At 39.8% G+C, this 27,868-nt stretch overlaps 1 protein-coding gene across 5 annotated transcripts in view; it reads left to right on the top strand.

Annotated features, from left to right (window-relative positions):
* fubp3 (far upstream element (FUSE) binding protein 3) overlaps positions 1-27,868 on the top strand; it is a 106,495-nt gene that overhangs the window by 22,340 nt on the left and 56,287 nt on the right. For all 5 annotated transcript variants that reach the window (XR_007265055.1, XM_048613641.1, XM_048613639.1 and 2 more), the window contains exons 2-6: positions 11,094-11,199; positions 20,140-20,173; positions 22,928-22,977; positions 25,341-25,412; positions 25,696-25,753. Coding sequence is in view for 4 of the 5 variants with exons in the window: in XM_048613641.1 (XP_048469598.1) it covers positions 11,094-11,199; positions 20,140-20,173; positions 22,928-22,977; positions 25,341-25,412; positions 25,696-25,753 (320 nt within the window). In the remaining variant the exon portion in view is untranslated. The remainder of the gene's footprint in view (positions 1-11,093; positions 11,200-20,139; positions 20,174-22,927; positions 22,978-25,340; positions 25,413-25,695; positions 25,754-27,868) is intronic.

Below are 27,868 nucleotides of genomic sequence, written 5' to 3'. Positions count from 1 at the left end.
ACCCACCTCCCTATTTTCTGCATTTAAACTGACATTTTCCCAGCCACGATCAGTTCTGAGGAAGGGTCACCGGACGCGCACCGTTAACTGTTTTCTCCTTCACACATGCTGCCAGACCTGCTGAGCTTTTCCAGCAACTTTGTTTTTGTTCCATCATTATTTAGATTGGGCATATTTGTGGAATCTCCCCTTCTGGTGTATGATCGGCTTTTGGGGAGAGTAACAGACTATAAAGAGCAGTTGATCATTTTCCATAAGTTCAAGTTGTTTGATATTTGAACTTTGTTTTGTAGATAGCTGAAGATTTAATAAATACATTATTTAAAATATGTCATGTTATTTTCCAGGAAAGAGAACAACAGGAGTACACTGGAAATCTAGTGTACTCAAAATATGATGTGCATTATAACTGAAATGTAGACCTTCAAAGTGGGTTTTATAGCCAAGGAAATAAGCTGCCAACAAAAGTTAAAAGTAAATAAAAATTTGGCTAGTTTGGAGAAAATCCTGTTTTTTTTCAAATTTGTTCACCGGATACTGGCATTAGTGGTAAGCCAGCATTTATTGTCCATTCTCAGTTATTCTTGATGATGTTGGTTGTAAACTGTCTTGAACTGCTGCAGTCAGTGTGTTTGTACTTACATCTATAGTGCTATTACGGAGAGAGATAAAAAATAAGAATGGAGTGACCCTTGAAGGTGCCGATGTTACCATATGCTTTCTGCCCTCTTCCTAGGTGGTAGAAAAGAAGAATGAGTACGCTGTAATTCCAGCCCTAGATTCCCCTGAACAAGCAAAGTTATTACGTGGTTGAATGAGTTTAAGTTAACCGAAGACAAGAGGTGGAGGCTGTCCATGAACGTATTGGCCCAACAAAGTCTGAAGATATTGGACATTTCATTGAAAAGTGAGCCAGTGAGATGGCAGGGAAAAATTGTATTATGGAGGTTGAAGTTAAGCAGCCTGGTTGGTCAACGGATTATAGGATTGGAAGCTTAGCTCTATCAAATAAACTTTTGTGAATGGCCTTTCAATCTGAGATTGATAACGCTCAGAACTGTATTTGATAGTTGGTTCATTACTTGAACTGTTCAGTCACCCCAGTAGAAAGGATGATTTGTGTTATGTTGTGAATGAATAGTTATGTTCTTGATTTTCATACCAAAGCGGGGGAACCTTGAATGTTTTATATACTCTGGTTTCAGAGTTTCAGCTTCAGTAAGATGATCTGGGTGGGTCAAGCAATTGTCTCCCTTGTCTGTGCTCTGTTTGGAAATTTTAGAATTGTGATCAGTTTAGTAACTTTGATGTATGACTCACACAAAATAGATTGCAACAAACAAAACCTTGATCAATCTATTAGTAAAGGTGAAGTCACTATAGCCCAGAAGACCATAGCACTGCCCTCTCATTAGAGAGGGGCAACTGATGGTGATTCTAGCCTGAGGGTTACCTCGCTTCATGCAAAGAATGAATTTGTGAAGGTGGGATCTTCATTTAGTCTGAGAATAACTGCCTGGTATGTACAGGAAACTTTTTATTGACCAGCACCAATGGGATCAGGAGTATTCTGGCTGATCAAATATTATGGTTGATCAAGAGGTCCGCATAATCAATGTAACAACACATTTTAAGTAATAGAAATGTAATGCAGGGGGTATACACATCACTGTCATACTTTATTTACAGCATAAATCCCTTAAATAATAAAGCAATTTGCCTTAAATAAAACTTACCAGCAGAGAGCTTTCTCACTGTCAGTTTACCACGGTATGGTAAACTTCTGGTATTTTTAGGTATACAATTATTGCCGGTTTATCAAGAGTGCTGGTTCATAAGGTGCTGGTTAAAACAAAGTTTGCTGTGCCATATCTAAACATACTGGTGCAGTATAATGCTGGTAGGGGATAGGTTTTCTGTTGTGCTGCTGCAGAGATTGTGTTTGATCTTTAAAGAAAGAGATGAGGTATTGTAATTATCAAGAAAATGTGTTTTTAAATTGAAAGCCTTATTAGAAAATATTTGCTAATACGGATGCATACTATTTCATTCTTTGTTTTCCTATTGGTTACAATAACTGTACATAAGCCCTAATTTTACCTGTTTCCTTTTCCTTGTATATTGCACTCATCCTGAAGAATAGATGCTTACTTTTGGGATCATAGCTATGTTTTATGTTCCTCATTTTTGGTTTGGAACTGGGAATTAAATTTTGAACTTTGAACAGCAGTTTGTTTAAAAAAGGAGAGAACAAAAGACTCTAATAGTAGGAACTGCCGATGCTGAAGTCTGAGATAACAAGGTGTAGAGCTGGATGAACACAGCAGGCCAGGCAGCATCAGAGGAGCAGGAAAGCTGATGTCTCGGGTCTAGGCCCTTCTTCAGAAATGGGGGAGGGGAAGGGGGCTCTGAAATAAATAGAGAGTGGGAGGCGGTGATAGAAGGTGGATAGAGGAGCAGATAGATGGAGAGAAGATGGACAGGTCAAGGAGGCAGGGATGAAGCCAGTACAAGTGAGTTTAGGTAGGCAGTTGGGTGGGGGTTGGTCTGTTAGGAGGAAGGAGTCGGTAGGTGGGAGGGAAGACGGACAGGTCAAGGAGGCGGGGATGAGGCTCGTAGGTAGGAAGTGGGGGTGGGAGTCGGTCAGTGAGGTGGGAGGGGCGAATAGGTGGGAGAAAAGATGGACAGGTCAAGGAGGCGGGGACGAGATAGGTTGGTCTTGGGATGAGTTCGGGGGTGGGGAGATTTTGAAGCTTGTAAAGTCCACATTGAGAACAAAAGACTAATGTTTGTTGTTGGGAACTGGCCTAGAAAGATATGCAGGTTAATTACTGCTCTAAGAACACTAGATAATTTTTTAGTAATTTATCCCTTAACTGGGTGTCGGTTTGAGAGTGGAGTTTATATCCAAAAAAGATTAGGCTTAGGTTGTAGATATTGATTGCCTTGTTTGTCTGAACTCCGGTTAAGTTACCATAATAAATTAATTTTAAGTTATAAAATTGGCGTCCAAGATCTGTTATTTATAAAGTCCAGTTAGGAGATATTGAGCAGTTTTAAGGGTCATTGAATGTTATAATTTCACCTTGTTGTGAATCCAGTGATTGTGAGGCTGATATGATTTGGTTTGCAACTCCTCTGTCGTAATGTTACTTAGCTGTCTTGATCGAATACAGTATGTCTTGGTTTACATGCAATTTAAGTAACGGTATTAACACACAGCTCCAAATGACAGTGGTAGGAGGCGGTTCTTTACAAAGTATATTAAATTTGTTAACTGAGCTTTTGTACGACTGCACTCATGAACTAAGACAGTAAGGATTCATAGGCTCATCAGTCACAAAGAGCCTTACAGTCAAGTCTTTGTGTACCAAAGTACAGTGCCCACATATCTACAGCCTTAATCGATAGCATTGAGGTAAATGTTTGGCAAAACGTTATCTTAATTTTGACGATTTAAATACTGTGCAGTTTCTCCACTCTGCTGTCTGATGATCAACTTGTTCCTCTTGTTGCCATATCCTGCTGTCAACTAATCTAGAAACACATTTATAAATGCTGGGGCATTCATATCAATAGTAACGCAACTTTTTTAATGCAGTGAGATGTTAGTGAATGGAATCCAATGGTTGAAAATGTGGTAGAGAGAAATTAAATCATGTTTCAAAATTGAATTAAGTATTATCTGGAAGAATTTACAGAACTACAGGGAAAGGGAGTGGGATCAGCTGAGTTAGTCTTACAGAGAGTCAATATAGAAACAGTGGACCAAATGTCAGCCTCTCTTGTATGCTGTTCTGTGATTCTAATAACAGAACTGAGAAACACAATCCACACAATGAACGTGCAGAAATTTTACTAGAAGTATCTTTGAAAGTATTGTCTTTCAATTTGTTTTATGCAGAAATCTCAGTGAGCATGCTAAAATTGTTGCATTAGATAGGCTACTACTATTAGCTTCTGTGCTAGACAGGGGGTCTGACACATGTTCTGAGAACCAGAGTTAGGCTGATTCGGTGAGCTTGGCTGAAAAATTTGTGTATGGGTGGCTGAAGGTGAAAGCTATTTTTGATCAACCTTATTGAGACTTGTTGTGACACACCTGTGGAGTAGGTGGACCTGAAACCAGGCCTGTCTGGCTTAGAGATAGTGATGTGACCACTGTGCCACAAAAGCCCTCAGCAGAATGTTGTCTAATTTGGTTGAAATGTAAATCGCGTGAAAGACTTGCTGGGTTCATTGATGGAAAGCGGGCACTTGAATGATGTACCATTTGGATCCCACCAACAGAAATAATGTTTAGTATTAGCCAGCATCTTCTGAAGAGGGTAGAAAAAAATTGAGCACAGAACAGTTGGTCAGGTTGCACTGAGAGGGAGGTTAAATCCTTCCAGTGAAGTGATCTTGTTGAAGTATACGTGATTCTGAAGGGGCTTGACAGAATTAACATGTTTTTATGCAGGGAGGGGTGGGTGTGGATAGTTATCTACTCTTATTTCTTATATTATATTCATGTATTTCCGTAGCCCAGTATCAGTTATCTCGAAGAATTGACAGCAAGTTCCGTGCAGTTTTTTTTTTGTACACTTTGCCAGTTTGAAGCTGTCACTTTGCAGTTTGTTTGCTTTTGTCCAGTTTTTATGTTCTCAGCTGCCCAAACTCAGTAGGATTCCACTTTAAAATGCTCCTGAGCAGTAGTTGTCAAAAACTATAGCAAGCTGTTCCTGGGATTGCATCAGCTGATGATCAAACTACTGTATGAGACCAGTGGTGTTGCTTTAATAGCCGGCAAAGTTCACTTTCAACTATGCTGTGTAATGCTTTCTCTGGGAAGAATGAGAGTGTAAGTAATGCATACATATGGTATTAATTTGACTTTACACTGAGCTTCTAGAGTGTCACAGATTAATAGCTTCCCCATCCACTTGGCAACCTGCTCCTTTTTTAATTGCAAAACAGCTCTATTCCTGGGTTTACCCTGATTGCTAGGATTTCAGTGTCATGTAATAGTGGATGCATGAAGCAAAAACTGTCTCTTTTCATATTCTTTAGTGTCCTTAACTGTTTTAGAATCAGTATGTAACTTCTGAAGTGTCATCAATGCTATTTTGTAGGCAGTCATGTCAACCAATTTGTGCATAGTAAACTCCCATAAACAGCAAATAAATGTATGAACTGATGATTGGTATTTTTGGTAGTGATAATTTGAGGCCATGATAACTGAAGAACTCTTGGATCAAATTGTGCTTCGCTTTAACGTATCCAAGAAGTTGTTTGGTTAATACTGTTGTCCAATAGTACTGGCTTGAAGTGTCATTCTGGGTTGTGTTAATTATGGTAGTGAAGCTTGAGTCAACCTCTTGACATGGGCAAGATTGCTACCAAGTGAGCTAGGGTGGACATTTTAATGCAGACAATTTGGAAATAGTGCAAAGCATCCAGCTCTACAGTTATAGATTTTATTTTTCCAAACTTGAATTGTTCCCGAAAGAATGTAATTTAAGCTGCTGTATATAATAGTGTGGTTGCAGATCTGTTAGCGTGATTTCAAAATATTGTACAAATATTGGTACATTGAAGAACATTGTTCATGGGGTAAAATTGGTATTTATAAAGTACTTTGTCACAACTGAAATGTTTCAAAGCTGTTCACAAAGCTAGCTATGTTGAAATGTCACTATGATTATGTAGGCAAATTTGACGGCTGTGTTACACAAATTAGGATTCCACAAATAGCAGTAGAATGAGTGACCACTATCTGTTTTTGCTTTGTGTTGATTATCACAGGCTAGTCATAGTGAATTTGTTTTAAAGCACGACTAATGTTACCTGGTCAATAACTTCAGGGACCCTTTTTAACAACTGACTAATTAACGAGCTTAAGAGCTTCACATCTGTCTGTTAGAACGTTGGCACCTGATTATCATCCAATACTGAAACAGTCCATGTCCAGTTGCAATAAGACCTAATTAGTATTCCAGCTGGATTTGATAAGTGACAAGTAAAATTCATGCTGTACAGGTGCCAGGCAATAACAGTCACTAACAAGGGGGTGTATCCTCCTCCTTGACAGTGAACTCTATTACTATTGCAGCATCTCTTCTTATCAACACCCTGGGGTTCACTGTTCACCAGAAACTTACGTGGACTAGCCATATAAATGCTAAGACTAAAGAGCTTTGGATTCTGTGATTAACAACTTAACTGACTCCTGAAAGCCATGTACAAGGCATAAAAGTGTGATGGGCTCTTCACCTACCCAGATGAGTGCAACTCCAACGTACTTGAAGCTCAACTAGGTTGGAACAACCTGTTTGATTGCCATCCCGTCTACAGCTTTAAACATTTACTGACTTGACCATTAATGCAGTAATTCATCAAAGTCTCTTCAACATTCCCAACCTCTGATCTTTACTACTTAGAGCTTTTGATGGAAACTCCATTAGTTGCACATCCCCGACCACGTTGCATGCCATCTGACTTCAAAATATATTGCTGTTCCTTCATTACTGCTGGGTCAAAATCCTGGAACTTTCTCTTGAACTTGCAGTTGAGGCAGCACTTCCACCATAGACTGCAACAGTTCAAGGACGTCAGCTTCCAGCTATTTCTCATGTCCAAGTGGGGATGGCTCACCAATATTTACTGGCTTTGACAACCACACCCAAGTATGAAGAGAATATTTTTTAAAACAAAACCATTCCTTTGTGAGCCCTTAAATTATTGCAACTGTTAAGACCAAATTTTAGAATGTATTTATTGGGTTACCAGAGTACTGAATTTGAGGCAAATTGAGTAAATCTGCACATGTATTCTTAATCTGTATCACTTTCGTTTTCTGTTAGTTATGTTCACAAGATTACCTGCAAAATTGTGAAAATATAAATGCAGATGCTTTCAGTCTTTTTGGTGGGAATTCAGTAAAAAGCTCCCTTAATGTACATGCATATGTCCCAAGGATTCAGTTGGTAAAACTCCTACAGAATTGAGCATCAGAAGACTCAGAAAGCCAAAGGTTAAGTTCTACACTTTATTGGCTAACTTTAGCCAGGGTAACAGCAAAGACACTTGCTCGAGTAACTGGAAAATCAGCCAGGCATTTCTGTCTCCTGGGAAATGTCTGTGCATGCAGCTTGGCAAGTTCACAACTTTAATGTACTACCCACCTAAACTGTCACTGTCCAGGCTGGCACCTTAATAAAGAATACGTAGGTAAAACGAAATACTTACAGGGAGAGGAGAATGAGGGAAACTACCCAAACAATTTGGGTGCATTACATGAAGTCGATCAACTTAGTGTCTATCAGCAGGTATATTCTGTAATCCCAGCCAGATACGAATCAGTGTTCCCAAACAATGGCAAAAAGATCTCCTTTCACTAACTTTTCTCTCAGATGTTCAAATGCCCTGTGCTCAGCCAAATCTGGGTGGCATTCAGAGACTGATGGGATGAGGGAGGAGTTGGGTAAGGTAAAATGGGAGCAAAAACTTTATGATGGGTCAATTGAGGAACAGTGGAGGACTTCAAAAACGATTTTTCACAGTGCTCAGCAGAAGTATATTCCAGTGATAAGGAAGAACTGTAGGAAAAGAAATAGTCAGCCGTGGATGTCTGAGGAAATAAAACACATACTAAAAAGCAAAGATCAGTGGGAAACGAGTGGACTGGGAAATCTTTAAAGGCCAACAGAAAGCCACAAAAAAGTTATAAAGAAGAGTAAAATAGATTGTGAGAGTAAACTAGCTCAAAATATATAAAAACAGGTAGCAAAAGAGTGGCGAAGGTAAACATTGGTCCTTTAGAGGATGAGAAGACCAATTTATTAACCGGGAATTGAGAAAATAGCCGAGACATTAAACAGTTATTTTGTGTCGGTCTTTACAGTGGAAGACTCAAATAACATGCCGAAAACTGATGGCAAGAAGGTTATAGCAGGTGAGGACCTAGAAACTATCACCACCACTAAGGAGGCAGTGCTGGGCAAGCTAATGGGGCTAAAGGTAGACAAGTCTCCTGGCCCTGATGAAATGCATCCCAGGGTACTAAAAGAGGTGATGGGGGAAATAGCAAATGCACTAGTAATTATGTACCAAAATTCACTGGACTCTGGGGTCGTTCCCGCAGATTGGAAAACAGCCAATGTGACACCACTCCTTAAAAAAGGAAGTAGACAAAAAGCAGGTAACTATAGGCCAGTTAGCTTAACTTCGGTAGTGGGGAAAATGCTTGAATCTATCATTAAGGAAGAAATAGCAAGACATCTGGATATAAATTCTCCCATTGGGAACACCCAGCTTGGGTTCATGAAGGGTACGTCATGTTTAACTAATTTGGTGGAATTTTTTGAGGACATTACTTGCATGCTGGACAATGGGGAACCTGTGGATGTAGTGTATCTGGATTTCCAGAAGGCATTTGACAAGGTGTCACACCAAAGGCTGCTACACAAGATAAAGTTGCATGGTATTACAGGTAATGTATTGGCATGGATAGAGGATTGGTTGACTAGTAGACAGCAAAGATTAGGGGTAAATGGGCGTTTTTCTAGTTGGCGGTCAGTGCCTCAGGGATCAGTGTTGGGACCGCAATTGTTTACAATTTACATAGATGATTTGGAGTTGGGGACTAAGTGTGGTGTGTCAAAATTTGCAGATGACACTAAGGTGAGTAGTAGAGCAAAGTGTGCAGAAGACACTGAAAGTCTACAGAGGGATATAGATAGTCTAAGTGAGTGGGCAGAGGTCTGGCAGATGGAGTACAATGTTGATAAGTTTGAGGTCATCCATTTTGGTAGGAATAACAGCAAAATGGACTATGTTTTAAATGGTAAAAAATTGCAGCACGCTGCTGTGCAGAGGGGCTTGGGTGTTCTTGTGCATGAATCGCTAAAAGTAGGATTGCAGGTGCAGCAGGTAATTAAAAAGGCAAATGGAATTTTGTCTGTCATTGCTAGAGGGATTGAGTTTAAAAACAGGGAGGCTATGCTGCAGCTGTATAGGGTCCTGGTGAGGCCGCACCTGGAGAACTGTGTGCAATTTTGGTCTCCTTACTTGAGAAGGCATACACTAGCACTGGAGGGGGTGCAGAGGAGATTCACTCGGTTGATTCCGGAATTGAGAAGGGTGGATTATGAGGAGAGACTGAGTAGGCTGGGATTATACTCATTGGAATTCAGAAGAATGAGGGGAGATCTTATAGAAACATAAGATTATGAAGGGAATAGATAAGGTGGAGGCAGGGAGGTTGTTTCCACTAGGAGGTGAAACTAGGACTAGGGGGCATAGCCTCCAAATAAAGGGAGGCAGATATAGGACTGAGGTCAGGAGGAACTTCTTCACCCAAAGGGTTGTGAATCTGTGGAATTCCCTGCCCAGTGAATCGGTTGAAGCTACCTCGCTGAATGTGTTTAAGGCAAGGCTGGATAAATTTTTGAACAGTAAAGGAATTAAGGATTATGGTGTGCCGGCGGGTAAGTGGAGCTGAGTCTCAAAAAGATCAGCCATGATCTTATTGAATGGCGGGGCAGGCTCGAGGGGCCGGATGGCCTACTCCTGCTCCTAGTTCTTATGTTCAGTATCTCTACACATTTACGTATCGATTCTCCTCTGCTAGTTAGTGCAAGGTTTACTTATCAGATATTTCATTACATTATATAAGATTGCCATAGATCCAGCTGAAATTAATATATGCAGTATTTATTGTATGGATGGTGGGTGGAATATTTACACTTTGTGTTTCCTTCGAATTCGAAATTCTTCGGTGTGTAAGAAAATAATTTTTAGGAACTAGAAATGATCAATAGACCTTAGCCTGTTCAATTTTTATGGCAATTTCATCTGAAAAGTCTGCTCTTCATATCGCCCTCTGTCCCAACTCCACCCATCCTCCTTCCCTTTTCTGTCTGTATTATGTCTTTTTCGATACATATGTTTGTTTTCTCACTTCTGAAAATAGGTATAAATAATTTCTTAAATAATCCATTGCTGGTTTAACTCAGTTTTGTAAGACCCTGTACTTGAATTACAACAATGGTGTTAATTACATAGTCTCTAATAATTAGGATCAACTTGATTTATGGAATCTGTCATATAGTTAATTGTCACTTAGAAATCCAGATCTTTCATTGAGCATGCCCCTTTAGCAATGCAGTGCAACTAGCAGTATTTGAGCTCCTGTGCATAAATATTCAAAGATTTGCAAATGTGCTGCATATTCTGAGCATAGTTAATTCCCTGCTGCCTCCCAAAAGAAATCCTTATTTATTAGAAGGATTTTATTAGTCAACATCTTGTCAAAAACTTTGGAACTTACTGTCTATGACCATTCAATTTGAAATTGCTTCTGGGGCTGTAAGGAGTTTTGTTATATTTCATTTCACAATGGCATTTTAAGTTCAGAATAATGTTTAGTTGCACTATATAGCACATAATAATGGTACCTGGAATCTTGCAACATTTACTTTGATTAGATTACTGACACTTTCTGTTGAGTGGTATAGCCTTGTACTGAACTGGTTTTAGAGAATGTAAGATGAGGAAAGCATATTTTTCTCTAATGACACAAGTGATAGAATAATCTGATTTCTTGTGGAATTCCATAGCCCATGGTCAAATGCTCCTGTCTTTGCTGAATGTTGCTGGCGCTCCATCTCTCAATACACCAACTTTAAAAGTCTTATCCTTGTCTACAAATCTTTCCATCAGTCCTCATTAACTGAACCACTGTTTTCAGCTCTCTTTGCACTGAACTACTAGTGGCAAAACTTTCAGCCAATCTGTCCCTCTGACTCTCTAACACTTCCATATTGATTTACCCATCCGTCCCAAAAAAATTTCAAAAGTCTCATATACACATTTCTTTTCAGTCATCTTATCAAATTCCACCCATACTCTTACTCATTTCTATGGCAAACCTTGTAATGTAATGTCTTTCTGTAGCAGAGGTGTTCTATTGTGTCGACCTTTGAAAGTGCGATCTAAAACTAAAGCCAGCATGGGTTATAAAGCAAAATATTTCAATGCAAAAGGTTTTACGTTTGGCATTTTGTTTTAAAATGCTAAGTTGCTTCTGTTTTTTTCCTCCTCTGTTAAAGATTGCTGCTAAAATAGATGCTGGTTCACATCTGAACAATTCTACTCCTGTGGTAGATCCTGCAGTCTATGGCTATGGGACTCAGAAACGGACACTCGATGACGGGGGTAAGTCATTTGTTCAGCTTTTTTTCTTTCTCAATTTAACTGTTTGATTTTGAGTTATTTTGTGCTATGTTCTGGCTGCACCTATAGTTAGATTTAAAATGTTACCAGAGCAAGCATGATATTGGAGCTGTAATACACCAGCTTGCACCCATGGTTCTTGATATGCTGGTATAACTCTCAAGCTTCTTTGAAGTGAGTGCAAGGAGGCCAGTCACTTCCCGTGGTGGTGTAACATAGACGAGGCATGTGAATTCTGTGCTGTTTGACAGCTGGTTTGAGAGTTCGTGGAGCAGTCGAGTTGTTTACTGGTTAACTCAGCCAAGGTGATACTTGATATTTAATGGACACAGGAAAGGGAGACTGTATTTTTTCTTTACTCAATGCTTGGAATCCACCCTGAAAAAAACTTTTCTGTTCCCTGTGGAGCACTTTTACAAAGGAAGTTGATCATGATGTTGGTGGGAGAGGTGTTTAGGAGGTTGAAGAACAAAGCTACAATGGTGTGGTAAGTTATCTAGAGTCATACAACATGGAAACAGACCTTTCGGTCCAACTAGTCCATGCAGAGCATATTCCCAAACTAAATTAGTCCCACCTGCCTGTGTTTGGCTTACATCCCTTCAAACCTTTCCTATTCATGCACTTATCTAAATTTCTTTTAAATGTTGTAACTGTCCCTGCAACCTCCACTTTCTATGGCAGTTCATTTCACATGCGAACGACTTTGTGTAAAAATGTTGCCCCTTGTGGCCATTTGAATCTTTCTCCTTTCACCTTAAAACTATATCCCGAGTTTTGAACTCCTCCACCCTAGGGGAAAAGACCCTTGTCATTTACCTTTATCTATGCTCTTCATGATTTTATAAAGCTCAGTAAGGTCACCCCTCAATCTCCTATACTTAAGTGAGAAGAGTCCTTGCCTTTCCAGTATATTCTTACATCTTAATCCCTCCATTCCCATCAGCATCCTGGAAAATCTTTTCTGAACCCTCTCCAGTTTAATAATCTCATTCCTATAACAGGGCAACCAGAACTGCACAGAGTACTCTAGAAGACACCTCACCAATGTCCGATACTCGAAGGTCTGAGCAATCAAGGCAAACGTGCTAAATGCCTTCTCAACCACCATGTCTACCTGTGACGCAAATTTCAAAGAATTATGTACCTGAACCCCTAGGTGTCTCTGTTCTGCACTTCTACCCAGGGCTACACTTAGTTGTATAAATCATGTCCTTGTTTGTATTAATAAGATGCAATCCCTCACATTTATCCAAATGAAACTCCATCTGCCACCCTTTAGCTCATTGACCTAATTGATCAAGATATCTTCATAATCTTAGATAATCTGCACTGTCCATGATTCCACCAATTTTGGTGTAATCTGCAAAATTACTGACCATGCCTTCTATATTCTCATCCAAATCATTTATATAAATGACAAACAAAGCTGGACCCAATATTGATCCTTGTGGAACACCGCTGGTCATGGGCGTCCAGTCCGAAAACGAACGCTCTACTACCACCCTCTGTCTCCTACCATAAAGTCAATTTTGTTTCCAGTTTGCAGGCTCACCCTGAATCCCGTGTGATCTAACTTTACTAGTTAGTCTACCACGTGGAACCTAATCAAAGGTTCTACTAAAGTCCAAGGAAACAATGTCTACTGCCCTGCCCTCATCAGTCTTTTTGGTTATTTCATTAAAAAAAACTCCATCAAGCTTATGAGACAATATTTTTGCACAAAACCATGCTGACTATCCCTAATCTATCATTGCCTCTCCAAATGCATGTAAATCCTATCTTTCAGGATCACCTCCAACAACTTACCCATCACTGATGTCAGACTTTCAGGTCTATAGTTCCCAGGCTTCTCCTTACAGCCTTTCTTAAACAATGGTACAGTATTGACCACCCTCCAGCCCTCCACACTACTTCACCCTTGTTTATAGATTATACAAATATTTCTGCCAGGGGCCCTGCAGTTTTCTCTCTAACTTCTCACAACGTCGTGGGATATACTTGATCAGGTCCTGGAGATTTATCTACCTTTGATTTCTAAGACCTCCAGCACTACTTCTGTAATGTGAACTGTTTTCAAAACATCAAAACAATATTATGTCCCTGAGTTCCCTAGTCTCCATTTCTTCAAAGTTAAAAACTGACGTGAAATATTTATTTAATATCTTTTCCCATCTCCTGAGGTTTAACACAAAGACAACCTCGTTGGTCTTTAAGGAGTCCTACTGTAGTTGCCCTCTTGCTCTTGATGTATTTGTAGAATCTTCTTGGATTATCTTTAACCTTTATCTGCCAAAGCCATCTCATATCTCCTCTTTGCCTTCCTGGTTTCCTTCTTAAGAATGCTCCTACACTGTTTACACTCTTCAAGAGATTCAATTGATCCCAGTTGTCTATGTCTAATATGTTTCTTATTTATTCTTGACTAGAACCTTAATATCTTTATTCATCCATTGTTCCCTATTCTTATCACCCTTGCCCTTCACTCTAACTGGAACATAATGCCTCTGAGCTTTGCTTATTACACTTTTAAAAGCCTCCCATTTGTCAGTCATCCCTTTACCTGCAAACATCTATTCCAGCAAATTTTTGAAAGTTCTTGCTTCACACCATTTAAAATTTACCTTACACCAGTTAAGAGCTTTTAACTCTTATGGAAGACTTATCCTTCTCCATTACTATTTTAAAACTAATACTTTTATGATCACTAGTCCCAAAGTGTTCTCCTACTAACACTTCAGTCACTTGCCCTCCCTTATTTCCCAAGAGAAGGTCAAGTTTTGCTCCTTCTCTAGTAGGAACACTTACATATTGATAAAATTTTCTTGAACACATTTAACAAATTCTTCACCATCCAGACTTCTAACACTATGACAACCTCAGTCAATGTTTGGAAAATTTAAATCCCCTACTGTTGCAACCCTGTTATTCTTACATATATCTAAGCACACTCTACATATTTGCACCTCAATTTCCCTCCAACTATTGGGAAGCCTATAGTACAATCTCATCAAGGTGGTCATCGCTTTCTTATTTCTAATTCCAACCCAAATATTTTCACTGAACGATCCCTCAGAAATGTCTTCTCTAATTACAGTAGCAATGTATTTCTTAATCAAAAATGCCACTCACCCTCCTCTCCCGCCTCCCTTTCTATCCTTCCCAAAACATCTAAAACATGGGAATTCCTTCCCTCAGCCAAGTTTCTGTAATAGCTACGATGTCCCAGTCCCATGTTCCCATATGTGTACCAAGTTCATCGGCTTTCCCTGTAAGACCTCTTGCATTGAAATAAATGCAGTTTAATTCGTTAGAGTTACTTTGTCTGATTTGCTCTTGTCGTCTGTTTTTTTTAAATTAACTTGCTTTCTCTGATTCAGAACCATTGTTCTGTCTTTCTATTTTCACTGCCACATAGGACCCCCCCACCCACCACCACCACCACAACCACCCCAAAGTTTACAGGCTCCCAAAATAAAACTAGCAAATCTTCCACCAGGATGTTGGTCCCTTTCCAGTTCAGGTCAAATCTATCCTTTTTGAACAGACCTTTTCTGTCCTGGAATAGATCTCAATGATCAATGATCCCACCACCTCTTCAGCCGTTGGTTTATCTCCCCCGTCCTTCTGTGCATCTTGGTCTGCTTTGAATTTGATCTTTCCATGTATACTTGACCTCCACTTACCAATGGTAGCTGTAGCAACAGAGAGGTGAAGGTTTAATTTTATAGCGACTTTGATAAATTCATTATTGGTCCACATTGGGGCAAAATTGATTGTAAAGCCGCTTCATGGCTTTTAGTTCCATTATCTTCCCCTAAAAAAAAACAAGTTGAGTCCATCATTTTTGTTTTGCATTTCACAATTCTTGATCTAAGTACAAAGAGGCTGTCAGTTTGAAGCAGTTTGTAAAGCTGGTGGCAAATGCCTATCTGTACAATCTTCTGATCATGGAAGTATGCATCTCCGCGAATGAAAATATTTTTGCATGAAGCAAAAAATGTCTTTGTATGAGGCAAAATGTACCTTTATTTCAAAAAATTTTAACTACCAGTTGTTCCTTTGGCAGAAGTTTTGATCTGATAATTGATGAGGGAAACCACAGTGCAACATGTGCATCAGGAGGCATGTTAGTCTACTTAGTTATTCTTGATCTGTCTATCAGTGTCTGTTAAACTGGTCTCTGGAAATAAAATTTAGTAACGAATGGTCTAAGTAAATTCTGAAGCTGGACTAATCAGTTCCAAACTGAACTACTTAGAACTAAAATAGTGAAAACATAGTTCAAAGTAAGTAGATGCTGTTGTTTAATGGTTGTAGAGAATATGAAGTACAGTGATGTGTTAGTAGCACATCCTTAATGCAGAACTACTTTAGATTGGAGTTCTCTTAAACCAGGTTGATACCTGAAGTAGGAACTTCGCTTATATATTATAGACCTTTTTCTAAGCAGCTAAGTACAAGGAAGCTGATGTCACTGTTCTCAATTAGCTCACTGTCATGTCTGTCCCAAAGATATATCTACAAAACTGCTTTGATAGCCTGTTAAGACTGACCACAAAACATTGGTGCTTTCATTAGACTGTTTACTGTGGGGATATTGCAATGTGTGTTTGGAGTATTTTCTCATTGCTTAATTAAAATATGTAGTTTTTAAAAACACAACTGCTGCTCAGAGTATGCTTTCTTTTGTTCAAACATTTTGCCTTTCCCCACTCCTGATCGGAGGACTGTTTGTCTCATTTTATAGTCAGAAATTATAAACTCTGCTTTTTATAAATCGTCTGTGGAATTGGAATATAATTCTGTGCTTCCGCTGACTCCTTTCCCGGTGTGACATTTTTGGGCATTCTTTAGAAGCTTGATGGAGCTGCTTTAACTCTTTTTATCCTATTAAAGATTAATTTCGCTGTAAAATTGCTAAGTTTTCTGTGGCAGTTTTAAATATCTTTTCATTGTTTCAGCACAGTTTTGTGTTTTTGCTTGTAGTTTTTGCTGTCGGTCAAATTTGATTCAACTCTGCAGTAAGAAATTCCTTGCCTCCTGGGTTTAGTTTTGAATGAAGAACCATGTTCAATCTTTGTTCCGAAATCTTCCTTTGGCTTGGAGGTCTACTTTTATTCTGATTGTTTCTGTCAGTGCCCTGAATGGTTTTCTTTACCAATGATTCATTCCAAGTACAAATTGTTGGATAAACTAATTTTTTAAAAACTCTCTGCTTTGTACTATCAGGCTTTATCCTTCTCTTTGTTTCTTAATCTTAAAATAGATGTACAAATATATTTTCTCAAACTCCAGCCTTAGCTTTTACTCTTTTAAAAGTTTGCGTATGAAAAAAAAAGCACTTGTAAATGCATCTTCCACTGCAAACAGTTAGGGAATCCTTTTGCGTTTATAGGTAGGTGAATGTTGCTTGCCTACCATTCTGTTTCTTGGGACTGCCTTGCGCACAATGAATTAAAAATGGCCGTAAGAGCTATCTTTTAAAATAGTTGGAGATCACGCTTCAGTTCTGGTGATTCTGGAGTTCTGTTTTGGCTGGGTTTGTGAGTTGTTATATGACCTGATATTAATGTCTGTCTGCTTTGTAAATTGCTTGTCTGCTTATCTGCCACTAGCCACCAGAAAAGCAGCAGCATGAATAGATGAATGTTTAGAGTCAATTTGGGTGTATTTTTAGTAATGTCTAGCTGTACTGAACACATGCTTGTAGATGGGGGTTTGGATGGGAAGGTTTTTGGTTGGTGCTGAGCTGTTTATCATAAATACAGGTGTGCAACTGTTTCTCTCAGAGCTGCAGTCTTCCCTTCAAGATACAAGAAGAATTAATCTTTCTGTTCAATTGCATTTGAAAGTTTAGTTGCATGTGCAGTGATTTTACTCCTGATATTCTGTTACCTTAGTGCTTCAAATGTGTCATTCATAGCGAAATTAGTTTAGTCCAGTCTTACAGGATTTGTCTAGCAACTGTTCAAAGCAGTGTCTGGCTGACTTCATTTAACTTTTGTCAAGGATTGTTACACAAAGGTGACAACCATATCCTGAGTTGTAGTAACAAAGAAAAAGGACTGTTGCCCAAATACTGCTTGACAGGGGCAAGTGATTGTCAAAGTAGTGATTAGCCTCAGTATCTTGGTTACTTGGATGCTGAGAGCTTTGCTGGACAAACTTCCACTTTTTTAAAAAAATTATCTGACAAGTTGCCTAGGTAGATGCTGCCAGCCAGAGCACTCAACTCACTTGATTTTAACTCTGAAGGATTACATGTATATTATCACTTTGGTATTAAGATAACTTAAGTTGACGATAAGTAACACTACTTTTATTATGTAGATCCATATGAATACAAAAATCCATTTTGCATCTTGAGCCTGTTCTGTGATTCACTGAGATCATGGCTGTTCTGTGACCTAACTCCACACGGTTTTTCCCACATCTCTTAATTTTTTGTAGATTTTTGTAACCTGAAGATATTAACAATTGGTCTAGTGTTAATTGCTGTTTACAGGAGAGAGTTCTTGCTTTCATGCAAAGCATGTAGAAGCTATCTTTTAATCACATTCTTTAAGATCTGGCTCTAATTTTTAAGCTATAACCCCTAGCCTTCGATTCCCTAACCAGTGGAAGTAATTTCTTTCTGTCTATCTCCATGTTCAATCATAAGATATGGGAGCCGAAATTAGGCCATTCGTCCCATCAAGTCTGCTCCGCTATTCAATCATGGCTGATAAGTTTCTCAACCTCCATTCTCCTGCTTTCTCCCTGTAACCCTTGATCCTTTTTGATAATTAAGAAACTATCTGTCTTAAGTATACTTCATGACCTGGTCTCCACAGCCTTCTGTGGCAATGAATTCCATAGATTCCCCACTCTCTAGATGAAGATGTTTCTCCTTATCTCCATTCTGAAGGGTCTTCCCTTTTAATCTAAGGCTTTGCCCTTGGGTCCTAGTCTCTTCCGCCAGTTGAAACGTATTCCCAATGTCCATTCTGTCCAAGCCGCTTAGTATTCTGTAAGTTTCAGTTGGTCTTCCCTCATCCTTCTAAACTCCATCGAGTATAGACCCAGAGACCTCAAACGTTCCTCATATGTTGAGCCTTTCATTCCTGGGATCATTATCGTGAACCCCCTCTGGACTTGCTCTAGGGTCAGTACATCTTTGAGGTGTGGGACTAAAAATTGCTCACAATACTCTAAATATTGTGTAAAATACTCTAAATGTGGTCTGACTAGAGCTTTATTAATCCTCAGAAGTACATCTCTGCTTTTATATTATAGGCGTCTCGAAATAAATGCCGACATTATATTTGCCTTCCTAACTACCGATTTAACCTGCAAACTTACCTTAAGAGAATCCTGCACTAGGACTCCCAAGTCCCTTTGCACCTTAGATGTCTGAATTTTCTCCCCATTTAGAAAATAGTCCATGCTTTTATTCTTCTTACCAAAGTGCGTGACCTCACATTTTCCCATGTTGTTTCCATCTGCCACTTCTTTGCCCCCTCTCTCCCAACCTGTCTAAATCCTTCTGCAGCCTCCCCACTTCATGAACACTACCTGTCCCTCCACCTATATTTGTGTCATCTGCAAACTTAGCCAGAATGCCCTTTTATCCTTCATCTAGATCATTAATGTATAAAGTGAAAAGTTGTGGTCCCAACGCTGACCCTTGTGGAACACCACTAGTCCCTGGCTGCCATCCTGAGAAGGACCTTTTCATCTCCACTCTGTTTTCTACCAGACAGCCAGTCTCCTGTCCGTGCTAGTACCCTGCCTCTAACACCATGGGCCCTTATCTTATTCAGCAGCCTCCTGTCAAAGGCCTTCTGGAAGTCCAGGTAGATGACTTCCATTGGCTCTCCTTGGTCTAACCTGCTCGTTACCACCTCAAAGAATCCTAACAGATTTTTCGGGCATCATCTCCCCTTGGTGAGACCATTCTGACTTTGCCCTGTTTTACCATGCACTTCCAAGTATTCAGAAATCTCATACTTGACAATGGACTCAAGTCTTACCAACAATTGAGGTCAGGCTATATCGGCCTGTAATTTCCCATCTTTTGCCTTACTCCCTTCTTAAACGAGGGGTTAAGTTAGCGATTTTCCAGTCCTCTGGGACCCCCTCTGACTCCAGTGATTGCTGAAAGATCATCACTAATGCCTCCACTATCTCTTCAGCTAATACCTTGAAACCTGATTTAAAAACTACTTTTTAAATTTCAGAAAAAACTGTAGCTTGTGTAGTCTCTCATCCTAGGTAAATTTTTAGACTCCAGATGTCATTCTGGTAAATCTGTGTTGCACTGCCTCCAAAGCCAATACATCCTTCCTGTGGACTGGTGCTCAGAGCTGCTCACAGTACTCAAGCTTCTGTATAACCAGGGCTCGGTATAGCTGAAACAGAACTTCCACTCCTTTGTATTCTAATCCTTTAGACTTGAAAGCTTCCATGACATTAGCCTTTTTGACTAATTTGTGTACCTGTTCATGTTATTTTTAATAATGTGGACCCCCAATCTCTTTGGACTTCTACTAGTTCTGGCTTTTCACCATTTAAAAGTACCCTGTTTTATCATATTCAGTGGAGAACCCTTCAACCACCAACGCCACATTTCATTTGCCATGACTTTGCCTGCTCATTTTGTCTGTTTATATCTGTCTAATGTTATATTTTCATCTGCACAGTTTTTGTTTGTCGAGGTTCCTTTTATTTGTTGTTGAATTGTGTGCGGCTTGTAACTTTTAGTAATGGTTACAGTATCGATATAGGTATTTTAATTGCAGATCTCATTCAGTAAGGTCTGATCTGGAATATATTTCTGGAGGCTCCTTTGTGTTAACACCAGAATAAGAGTGTACGGGAGAAATCTGCACAAGGAGTATTTGTGCTTCAAGACATTAATTCTCCTTTCCCTTTTCTTAGTAGTGAACCAGCTTGGGGGAATGGTGCATCAAAGGTAAGGAACAGATTGTTGTAATTATTGTGTATCTGTGCTAGTCTTTTATATAATTTTAAGCTCCCCAGAGCCAGATGCTGCAAGTAAAAATAGCTTTTAAACTTTTTTTCTTGTATCCCTTCCTTTTGTCACACAGTTTTATTAGAAAGTGAGGGATTGTAGAATTGCCAGTACCATGACAATATAGTGATATATTAACGTAGGCTGGCAATCTACAGGCAAAATTGGCTTAGAGGTACTGGGCTTTATTCCACAACACTATCTCTGCTTCAAGTTTTCAATTGATATGCTTTTCCACATAGTTTCTGTTAGTTTTGTTACATGTATGGGTGTGGCAGTCACATTCCCAGTTCCTAAAAGTGCATTGCAACTCTGCAGTGGGATTGTGGAGATTTAACAGTTAGGATTATTCATAAGCTGTAATGCTTCTGATGTAAGATGTTTGTACTACTTTTGAGATTGTTTTAAAGACACGTTTGCACTGTGCTTGTCTTCCGCTTTCTAACTTTCAACCCTGAACCTCAAACACATTCCCGTCACACTCTCTCTCACTATCCTGCTGCTCTTGTTTTCCAATCACTGTCACTTTGTGATAGCGCTCTCACATTGCACTGACATCTCTTTTGCTCTTCCTGACAAATTTTTTATAGTGAGGGTTGAAAAAGCTGTTAGGTTCCTACATTATGCAGAGCCAAGATAAAAACTGGATCTACTCCTGCAATTTTTCCCTTAGTTCAATTGTAGAACGATAGAATGGTTGCTCAGGATGAAAAACACATCTAGGAACCTAGGAACAGGGGTAAACCATTCAGCCCCTCATGCCTGTTCCACCATTCAATGAGATGGTTGATCTGTCACCAGACTCGAAGCACTTGCCTTTGGCCCATATCCCTTAATGCCCTTGCTTAACAAAGAAATCTAAAATTTAAAATTAACAACTGATCCAGCATTCACTGCTGTTTGTGGAAGAGTGTTCCAAATATCTGTCACTTTGTGTGTAGCCCAGGTTCAAGTTCCACCTCTTCCAGAGGTCTGTAATAACATTGCTGAGCAGGTTGATTAGAAAAATAGGTAGAAGTGTTTCTTAACATCTTCCATGAATGGTCTGAACCTAATTCACAGACAACACCCCATAGTTCTGGAATCCCCAACTAGTGGAAATAGTTTCTCTTTACCTACCCTGTATTTCTCTGTCAATATCTTGAAGACTTGATCAGATCACCCTTCAACCTAAATTCTAGAGAAAACAGGCCTAACTTACATACTCTCCCCTCATAAAGGTAACCCCTAAAGTCCAGGCATCATTCTTGTAAACCTAAATTGTGCTCCCTCCAAGGCCAAAATCCTTCCTAAGGTGTGGTGCCCAGATCTGCTCTGTGTTCAATTAACTTTCTTTTTATTTTCTACACCTGTTTGTACCATTTTAAAGATCTATGCACCTGAGTCCCCAAGTCTCTTTGGACGTCTGCTGTGTTTAACTTCATATCATCTAGAAATTATCCTGATTGGTCCTTTTTTATGGTCCCAAATGGATAATGTCACATTTGCTTATGTTGATCTCCATTCTCCACAGTTTTTTGCCCGTTCACTTAGTTTATCAATATCCCTTTGTAATTTTATGCCATCTCCTACACTGTCTACAATGTCACCAACTTTGTGTCAAAGGCAAATTTGACTTTCTATGCCATTATTCGCATTATTCATTAATGACTTGGACAGTTGAGGACCTGACATAGATCCTTGCGGGACACTACTGGCCATAACATGTCAATTTGAGTACTTGCCCATTATCCCTACTTTCTACCACCTACTATTCAATCAATTTCCCAGCCATGTCAGTAATTTGCCCTCAATTCTGTGGGCATCTCTTATGTGAGACCTTATCAAATGCCTTCTGGAAGTCCATACAGACTTTGACCATCCCCTGTTGACTACCTTAGTCACCTCTTCAAAAAATTCAATGAGGTTTGTCAGGCATGATCTACCTGTTATGAATCCATGCTGGCGCTCCCTGATTAACTGAAAATTTTCAAGGTGTTCAGTTACCTCATCCTTATAGACTACAGTGATTTCCTTCGTCAGATATTTGGCTAACTGGTCTGTAATTCCCTCTTTTTTCATATTCTATCCCTAAGAAACAGAATGGCGTGCAATTTTCCTATCTAGGGACTCTCAGCGATTGTAGCTAGGGCATCTACAATATGCTCCCATACTACTTTGGATGGAAATTCAGGTTCCAGGGATTTGTCACCCTTTGATTCTGTTAATTTCCTCGCTAACAATGTTTACGTACAGTAATTTTATTCAGTGCCTGTTCCCAATCCACTATTAATTTCCTTCAGACTTCCAGCAAGCTAGCCGCCTTTTCCACTGTAAATAGAGGCAAAGTAATTATTCAAAACGTCTGCCATTTTTCCCATAGTTATTGATTCTCCATAGTCATTTGATTTCAGTCCTTCACCCACCCTCCCATCTCAAAACCATAAATACCAGGGCTACCTGCTCCTTACTGAATCACTCTTGAAAATTTGGAAGGGCAAAAAATGTCCGGTTCGAGACCAGCAGTTATTTTCTTAAAATTACTGTCCCTTTTGATTGTTATTGAAGCATGCAAATAACTTGTTGTGTAATTTTGACACAATTGTGGAGCAGAATATCTAGTTTCTTGAGTATTATTGATTTGCAATGTGCATGTAAACCTGGATATTCCAAACTGTTAATTAAATCTGCACTTTTTTAATATTCTACTTTCAGGACTATAATGTCTGAAGAGTACAAAGTGCCTGATAAAATGGTTGGATTCAGTAAGTATGAAAATTTCGGATAATTAATTGAAGTACAGTAAATGTTGAAACATCTGTACAAAATATTTTGATGAAATGTATTCCTTATATTGACCTTGATGTTAAATTGATTTTTCACGTTTTGATATTTAGAATCTCTGGATCTATTTCTTGCAGCAGAGTTAGATAGTTTAAAACTTAGACTCACAATCAAAATCAGAATTTGTTAAAGTGCTGCAAAACAGACTTGTGAGCAAAGATCGAGCTCACGGATTAAAAGGGGCGATGGCACCATGCATGCAAAATTGGCTAAGTGTAATGAGTAATGGTGATCCCTTACTTTTTGACTTAGATATCTCATGGAATTCCCCAAGGATCAGTATCTGAAGCTTGGTTTTTCTGATATATATTGATGCTGTAAACCTTGATGTACAGAACACAAATGTGCAGCTGATGCGAAACTTAAAAGTACTGTGAAGTATGAGAAGAGTGTCGATTTTTAAAAGGACGTAGTCAGGTTGGTCGAATGCGTGAGCAAGTGACAGATGAAATTTCATGTAGAGAAGTGCAAGGTAATACATTTTGGTAGGTAGACTATAGAGAGAAAACATAAGATAAAGGGTATAAAATGGGCACAGGAGCAGGGAAGGACCTGGGCAAAAATATGAATGAATCATTGAAGTTGGCAGGACGGGTTCAGTGAGCAGTTTATAGTGTGTATGATATCCTGGGCTTCATTAGTAGGAGCTCAGAATACAAGAGCAAGGTAGTAACGTTAACCTTGTATAAAGCAGTGGTTGGCCTCGACTGGAGTATTGCATCCAATTCTGGGCGCTATATTTCAGGAAGGATGTGAAGGTGTTAGAGGTTGTAGAAAGGATTCACAGCATGGTTCTAGGATGATGAACTAGTTAGGCAGAAAGATTGAAGAAGTTGGGACTGCTTCTTTGGAAGAGAGATGGCTTTGAGGAGATTTGATACAAGTATTCAGAATCAACGAGGATTTGGTCAGAAGGCATAAAGAGAAAACATTATTTTCCCCTGATTTCTGCCACTCTTCAGCTATGTGTGTCATGAGCTTCCATGTATGTGCAGATTAACACTTCTACATCTCTCATAGGAAGTGTTTACCCATGGGGCAGGGCCTGTTTTGTTGTCATTTTCTCTTGGTGGGGTGTTCTTTTTATTGCCCTAGCTAGAAATTAGTGAAGCTCTCAGTTTGAGTACAATGTAGTTTGAAAAATGATCCTTTTCTAGAATTTCAGCTTGTATTGTCCATATTACTGCTGAGATGCTAATTTAAATATTGTGTGCACAAAATGGAGATAACTTTTAGTTCCTCAGCTGATCCAATGTTTTTAATATGTTAGATGAAGAATGAAAATAGAATCATGATTTTCTTTAATCAAATACAACGGGATCTTGATCAGATGAGCCAGTGGGCCGAGGAGTAGCAGATGGAGTTTGATTCAGATAAATGGGAGGTGCTGCATTTTGGAAAGGCAAATCAGGGCAGGGCTTATGCACTTAATGGCAAGGTCCTGGGGAGTGTTGCTGAACAAAGAGACCTAGGGATGTAGGTTCCTGGTTCCTTGAAAGTAGAGTCACAGATTGACAGGACAGTGAAGAAGGTGTTTGGCATGCTTGCGTTTATTGGTCAGAGCACTGAGTATAGGAGTTGGGAGGTCATGTTGCAGCTGTGCAGGACATTGGTTAGGCCACTATTGGAATCCTGATTGCAGTTCTATTCTCCCTGCTGTAGGAAGGATGTTGTTAAACTTGAAAGGGTTCAGAAAAGATTTACAAGGATGTTGCCAGGGTTGAAGGGTTTAAGCTATAGGGAGAGGCTGAATAAGCTGGGGCTGTTTTTCCTGAAGCGTTGGAGGCTTGCGGTGACCTTACAGAAGTTCATAAAATCATGAGGGGCATGGATAGGGTAAACAGACAAGGTCTTTTCCACTGGGTGGAGGAGTCCAAAACTAGGGGGCATAGGTTTAAGGTGAGAGAGGAAAAATTTAAAAGGGACCTAAGGGGCAACTTTTTCATGCAGAGGATGGTGCAAGTATGGAAATGAGCTGCCAGAGGAAGTGATAGAGGCTGGTACAATTACAACATTTTAAAAGGCATCTGGATCAGTATATGAATAGGAAGGGTTGAGAGGGATATAGGCCAAATGCTGCAAACGGTGCTAGGTTAATTTAGGATATCTGATCAGCATGGACAAGTTGGACCGAAGGGTCTGTTTCCGTGCTGTATATCTTTAAGACTCTAAGTCCTGTTCAAACCCAGTCAAAGTAGCCTGAACAGGGCTGCTTTCACTTTAACTTGCTATTAATACTCCCGTGCTTCTATTGACTCAGTTTTTTTTTGATTGCTGTCTTCAGTAATTGGCAGGGGAGGAGAACAAATATCTCGGATACAGATGGAATCTGGCTGCAAAATTCAGATTGCACCTGGTAAGTACTTAGCTGTTGAGTTTAGGTGAGATTATCTTCAGTTTCTGGTTTTGAAAAATTACATTTTAACACCTTTGCAAGTTTTTTCTAAAATGTATTTGTTTGTCTTCAGTATTGTGATGTTGTCCTCCTACCGTTATTGCCTTGCTGATATAGGCTGCTGTGCAATATTAGTCCTGTTATGGCATGTTATGACAAATGTTAACAGCTTCAATAGTAATGCTGTGAGACTAAGATCTCGCATTTCCCGTTGAATTACCTTTCCTTTTTGCTCCCTTGTAAGATAGTGGAGGTCTCCCAGAACGGTCCTGCACATTGACGGGTTCACCAGAGAGCATAGAGTAAGTATTGTCTGTCTTCTATTCTGAATTTGTTTGACAAATTACAATATTGTACAATCTAGTGCACAATTGAATTTTCATGCATCCTTGTGTGTCTTTGTATCCACTTTCCCTTCCACACATGTTCTTGCCCTAACTATCATCCTCCTCCTCCTCCCGTATCAATTTCCCTAGGATGTCGAGATGAACCTATTGCTATACCTTGATACCCTGGAACTTGCAACCTAGTGTACTGAGGGAAAAGGCTGTTACCTTAAGAATAAGCAAGCCACCAAATTCTAATCATCCATTTATTTTTCAGTCTTGCTATGATCCATGACCAAATTTGCATGTTTGATTACCCAAAACAGTTGGAGTATTATTTCAGCAGCTACATTATTTTCATTCTGGACATTTACTGTGTCCAGTGTCAAAAGGGGAACCTTGAATTTCATTTTAAACTCGAATTGCCAAGTTTCTGCCTAAGAATGATCAATGTTGCTTTAGTGATGCCAGGGATTTGGAATGGGCAAAATCAGTTGGACAACTGTTATATCTACTTTCTCGCATGACTGTACATAGCTCGCTTCATTTGAGTGATGATTAACCAAATATAAACAAAAGGGACAAAATTGCCTGACAGCTGTATTGCTCAGTCTTGCGTGTTCTGCAGCGTGAGTCCAAGATCTGACAGATCACGTGTTATGCTTCTAATGACCTCAGCATTAGGATATCTTAAATATTGGAAACTTTGGCACTGGAATGATTTGCATGATTGCTACTGCTAACTATGAAATAAGGTAAACAGGTCTTGAACAGTAATATGTCTTACTGTACATTTCAGTTATTGGGTTTGTTGGAAGCTTTTTTAGTCATATGACTCTGGTATTGATATGCCTTTTACCACACTGATATGACCATGATATAACTTCTAGCATAAAAGCAATGGCATTCTTGTCTGTAACTTGTGATCTTTGTTCATAAACTGGAAGTTGAGACCATAAGTGAGATTGTAAGCTGAAAATTTGGGGACACAAGCCATGCGGCAGCAATGACCACTTTGGAACTCTGAGTTATAAGTTACTGAGTTACACTCACTGTAACAAGTTCCTGCTCTCTCCGCATTCAAACTTTGCGCACTTGTTTCTTAAGCTTTAAAATGTGGTCTGATGATGTTATGGCTTTAAGAAGTGAATTTTGTCTTTTTTTAAATGAAGAAAGGTTGAGCAGTCTGCTCCAGCCAACAACAGAAACAGCTTGTGAGGCCTTAGATAACAAGGTGTGGAGCTGGATGAACACAGCAGGCCAGGCAGCATCAGAAGAACAGGAAAGCTGATGTTTCGGGTCTGGACCCTTCTTCAGAAATGGGGGAGGGGAATGGGGGCTCTGAAATAGAGAGTGGGAGGTGATGTTGGAAGGTGGATAGTGGAGCAGATAGGTGGAGAGAAGATGGACAAGTCAAGGTGGCAGGGATGAAGCTAGTAAAGGTGAGTGTAGGTAGGGAGTTGGGATGGGGGTTGGTCAGTGAGGTGGGAGGAGCGGGTAGGTGGGAGAATAGATGGACAGGTCAAGGAGGCGGGGACGAGAGGTGGTCTGGTCTTGGAATGAGGTCGGGTGTGGGGAGATTTTGAAGCTCGTAAAGTCCACATTAAGACCATTAGGTTGTAGGGTTCCAAGGCGGAATATAAAGTGCTGTTCCTCCAGTTTTCAGATGGCATCGTTGTGACACTGGAGGTGGCCCAGGATAGACATGTCATCCAGGGAGTGGGAGGGGGAGTTGAAGTGGTTTGCAACTGGGAGGTGTAGTTGTTGTCATGAACCGAGCGTAGGTGTTCCACAAAGCGGTCTCCAAGCCTCTGCTTGGTCTCCCCGATGTAGAGGAGGCCACATTGGGAACAGCGGACACGATAGACCACATCAGCGGACGTGCAGGTGAACATCTGTTTAATGTGGGAGGTTTTCTTAGGGCCTGGGATGGAGATGAGGGGGGAGGTGTAGGGGCAGGTGTAGCACTTCCTGCGGTTGCGGGGAAAAGTGCCGGGGGTGGTGGGGCTAGTGGGGAGTGTGGAGCAGACGAGGGAATCATGGAGAGAGCGGTCCCTCCGGAAGGCAGATAAGGGTGGGGAGGGAAATATA

Source organism: Rhincodon typus, chromosome 28, assembly GCF_021869965.1.
Source record: "Rhincodon typus isolate 14 chromosome 28, sRhiTyp1.1, whole genome shotgun sequence".
NCBI lineage: Eukaryota > Metazoa > Chordata > Chondrichthyes > Orectolobiformes > Rhincodontidae > Rhincodon > Rhincodon typus.
Note: the sequence above shows the minus strand (reverse complement) of the source record. Positions and strands in the feature narration are given on the sequence as shown.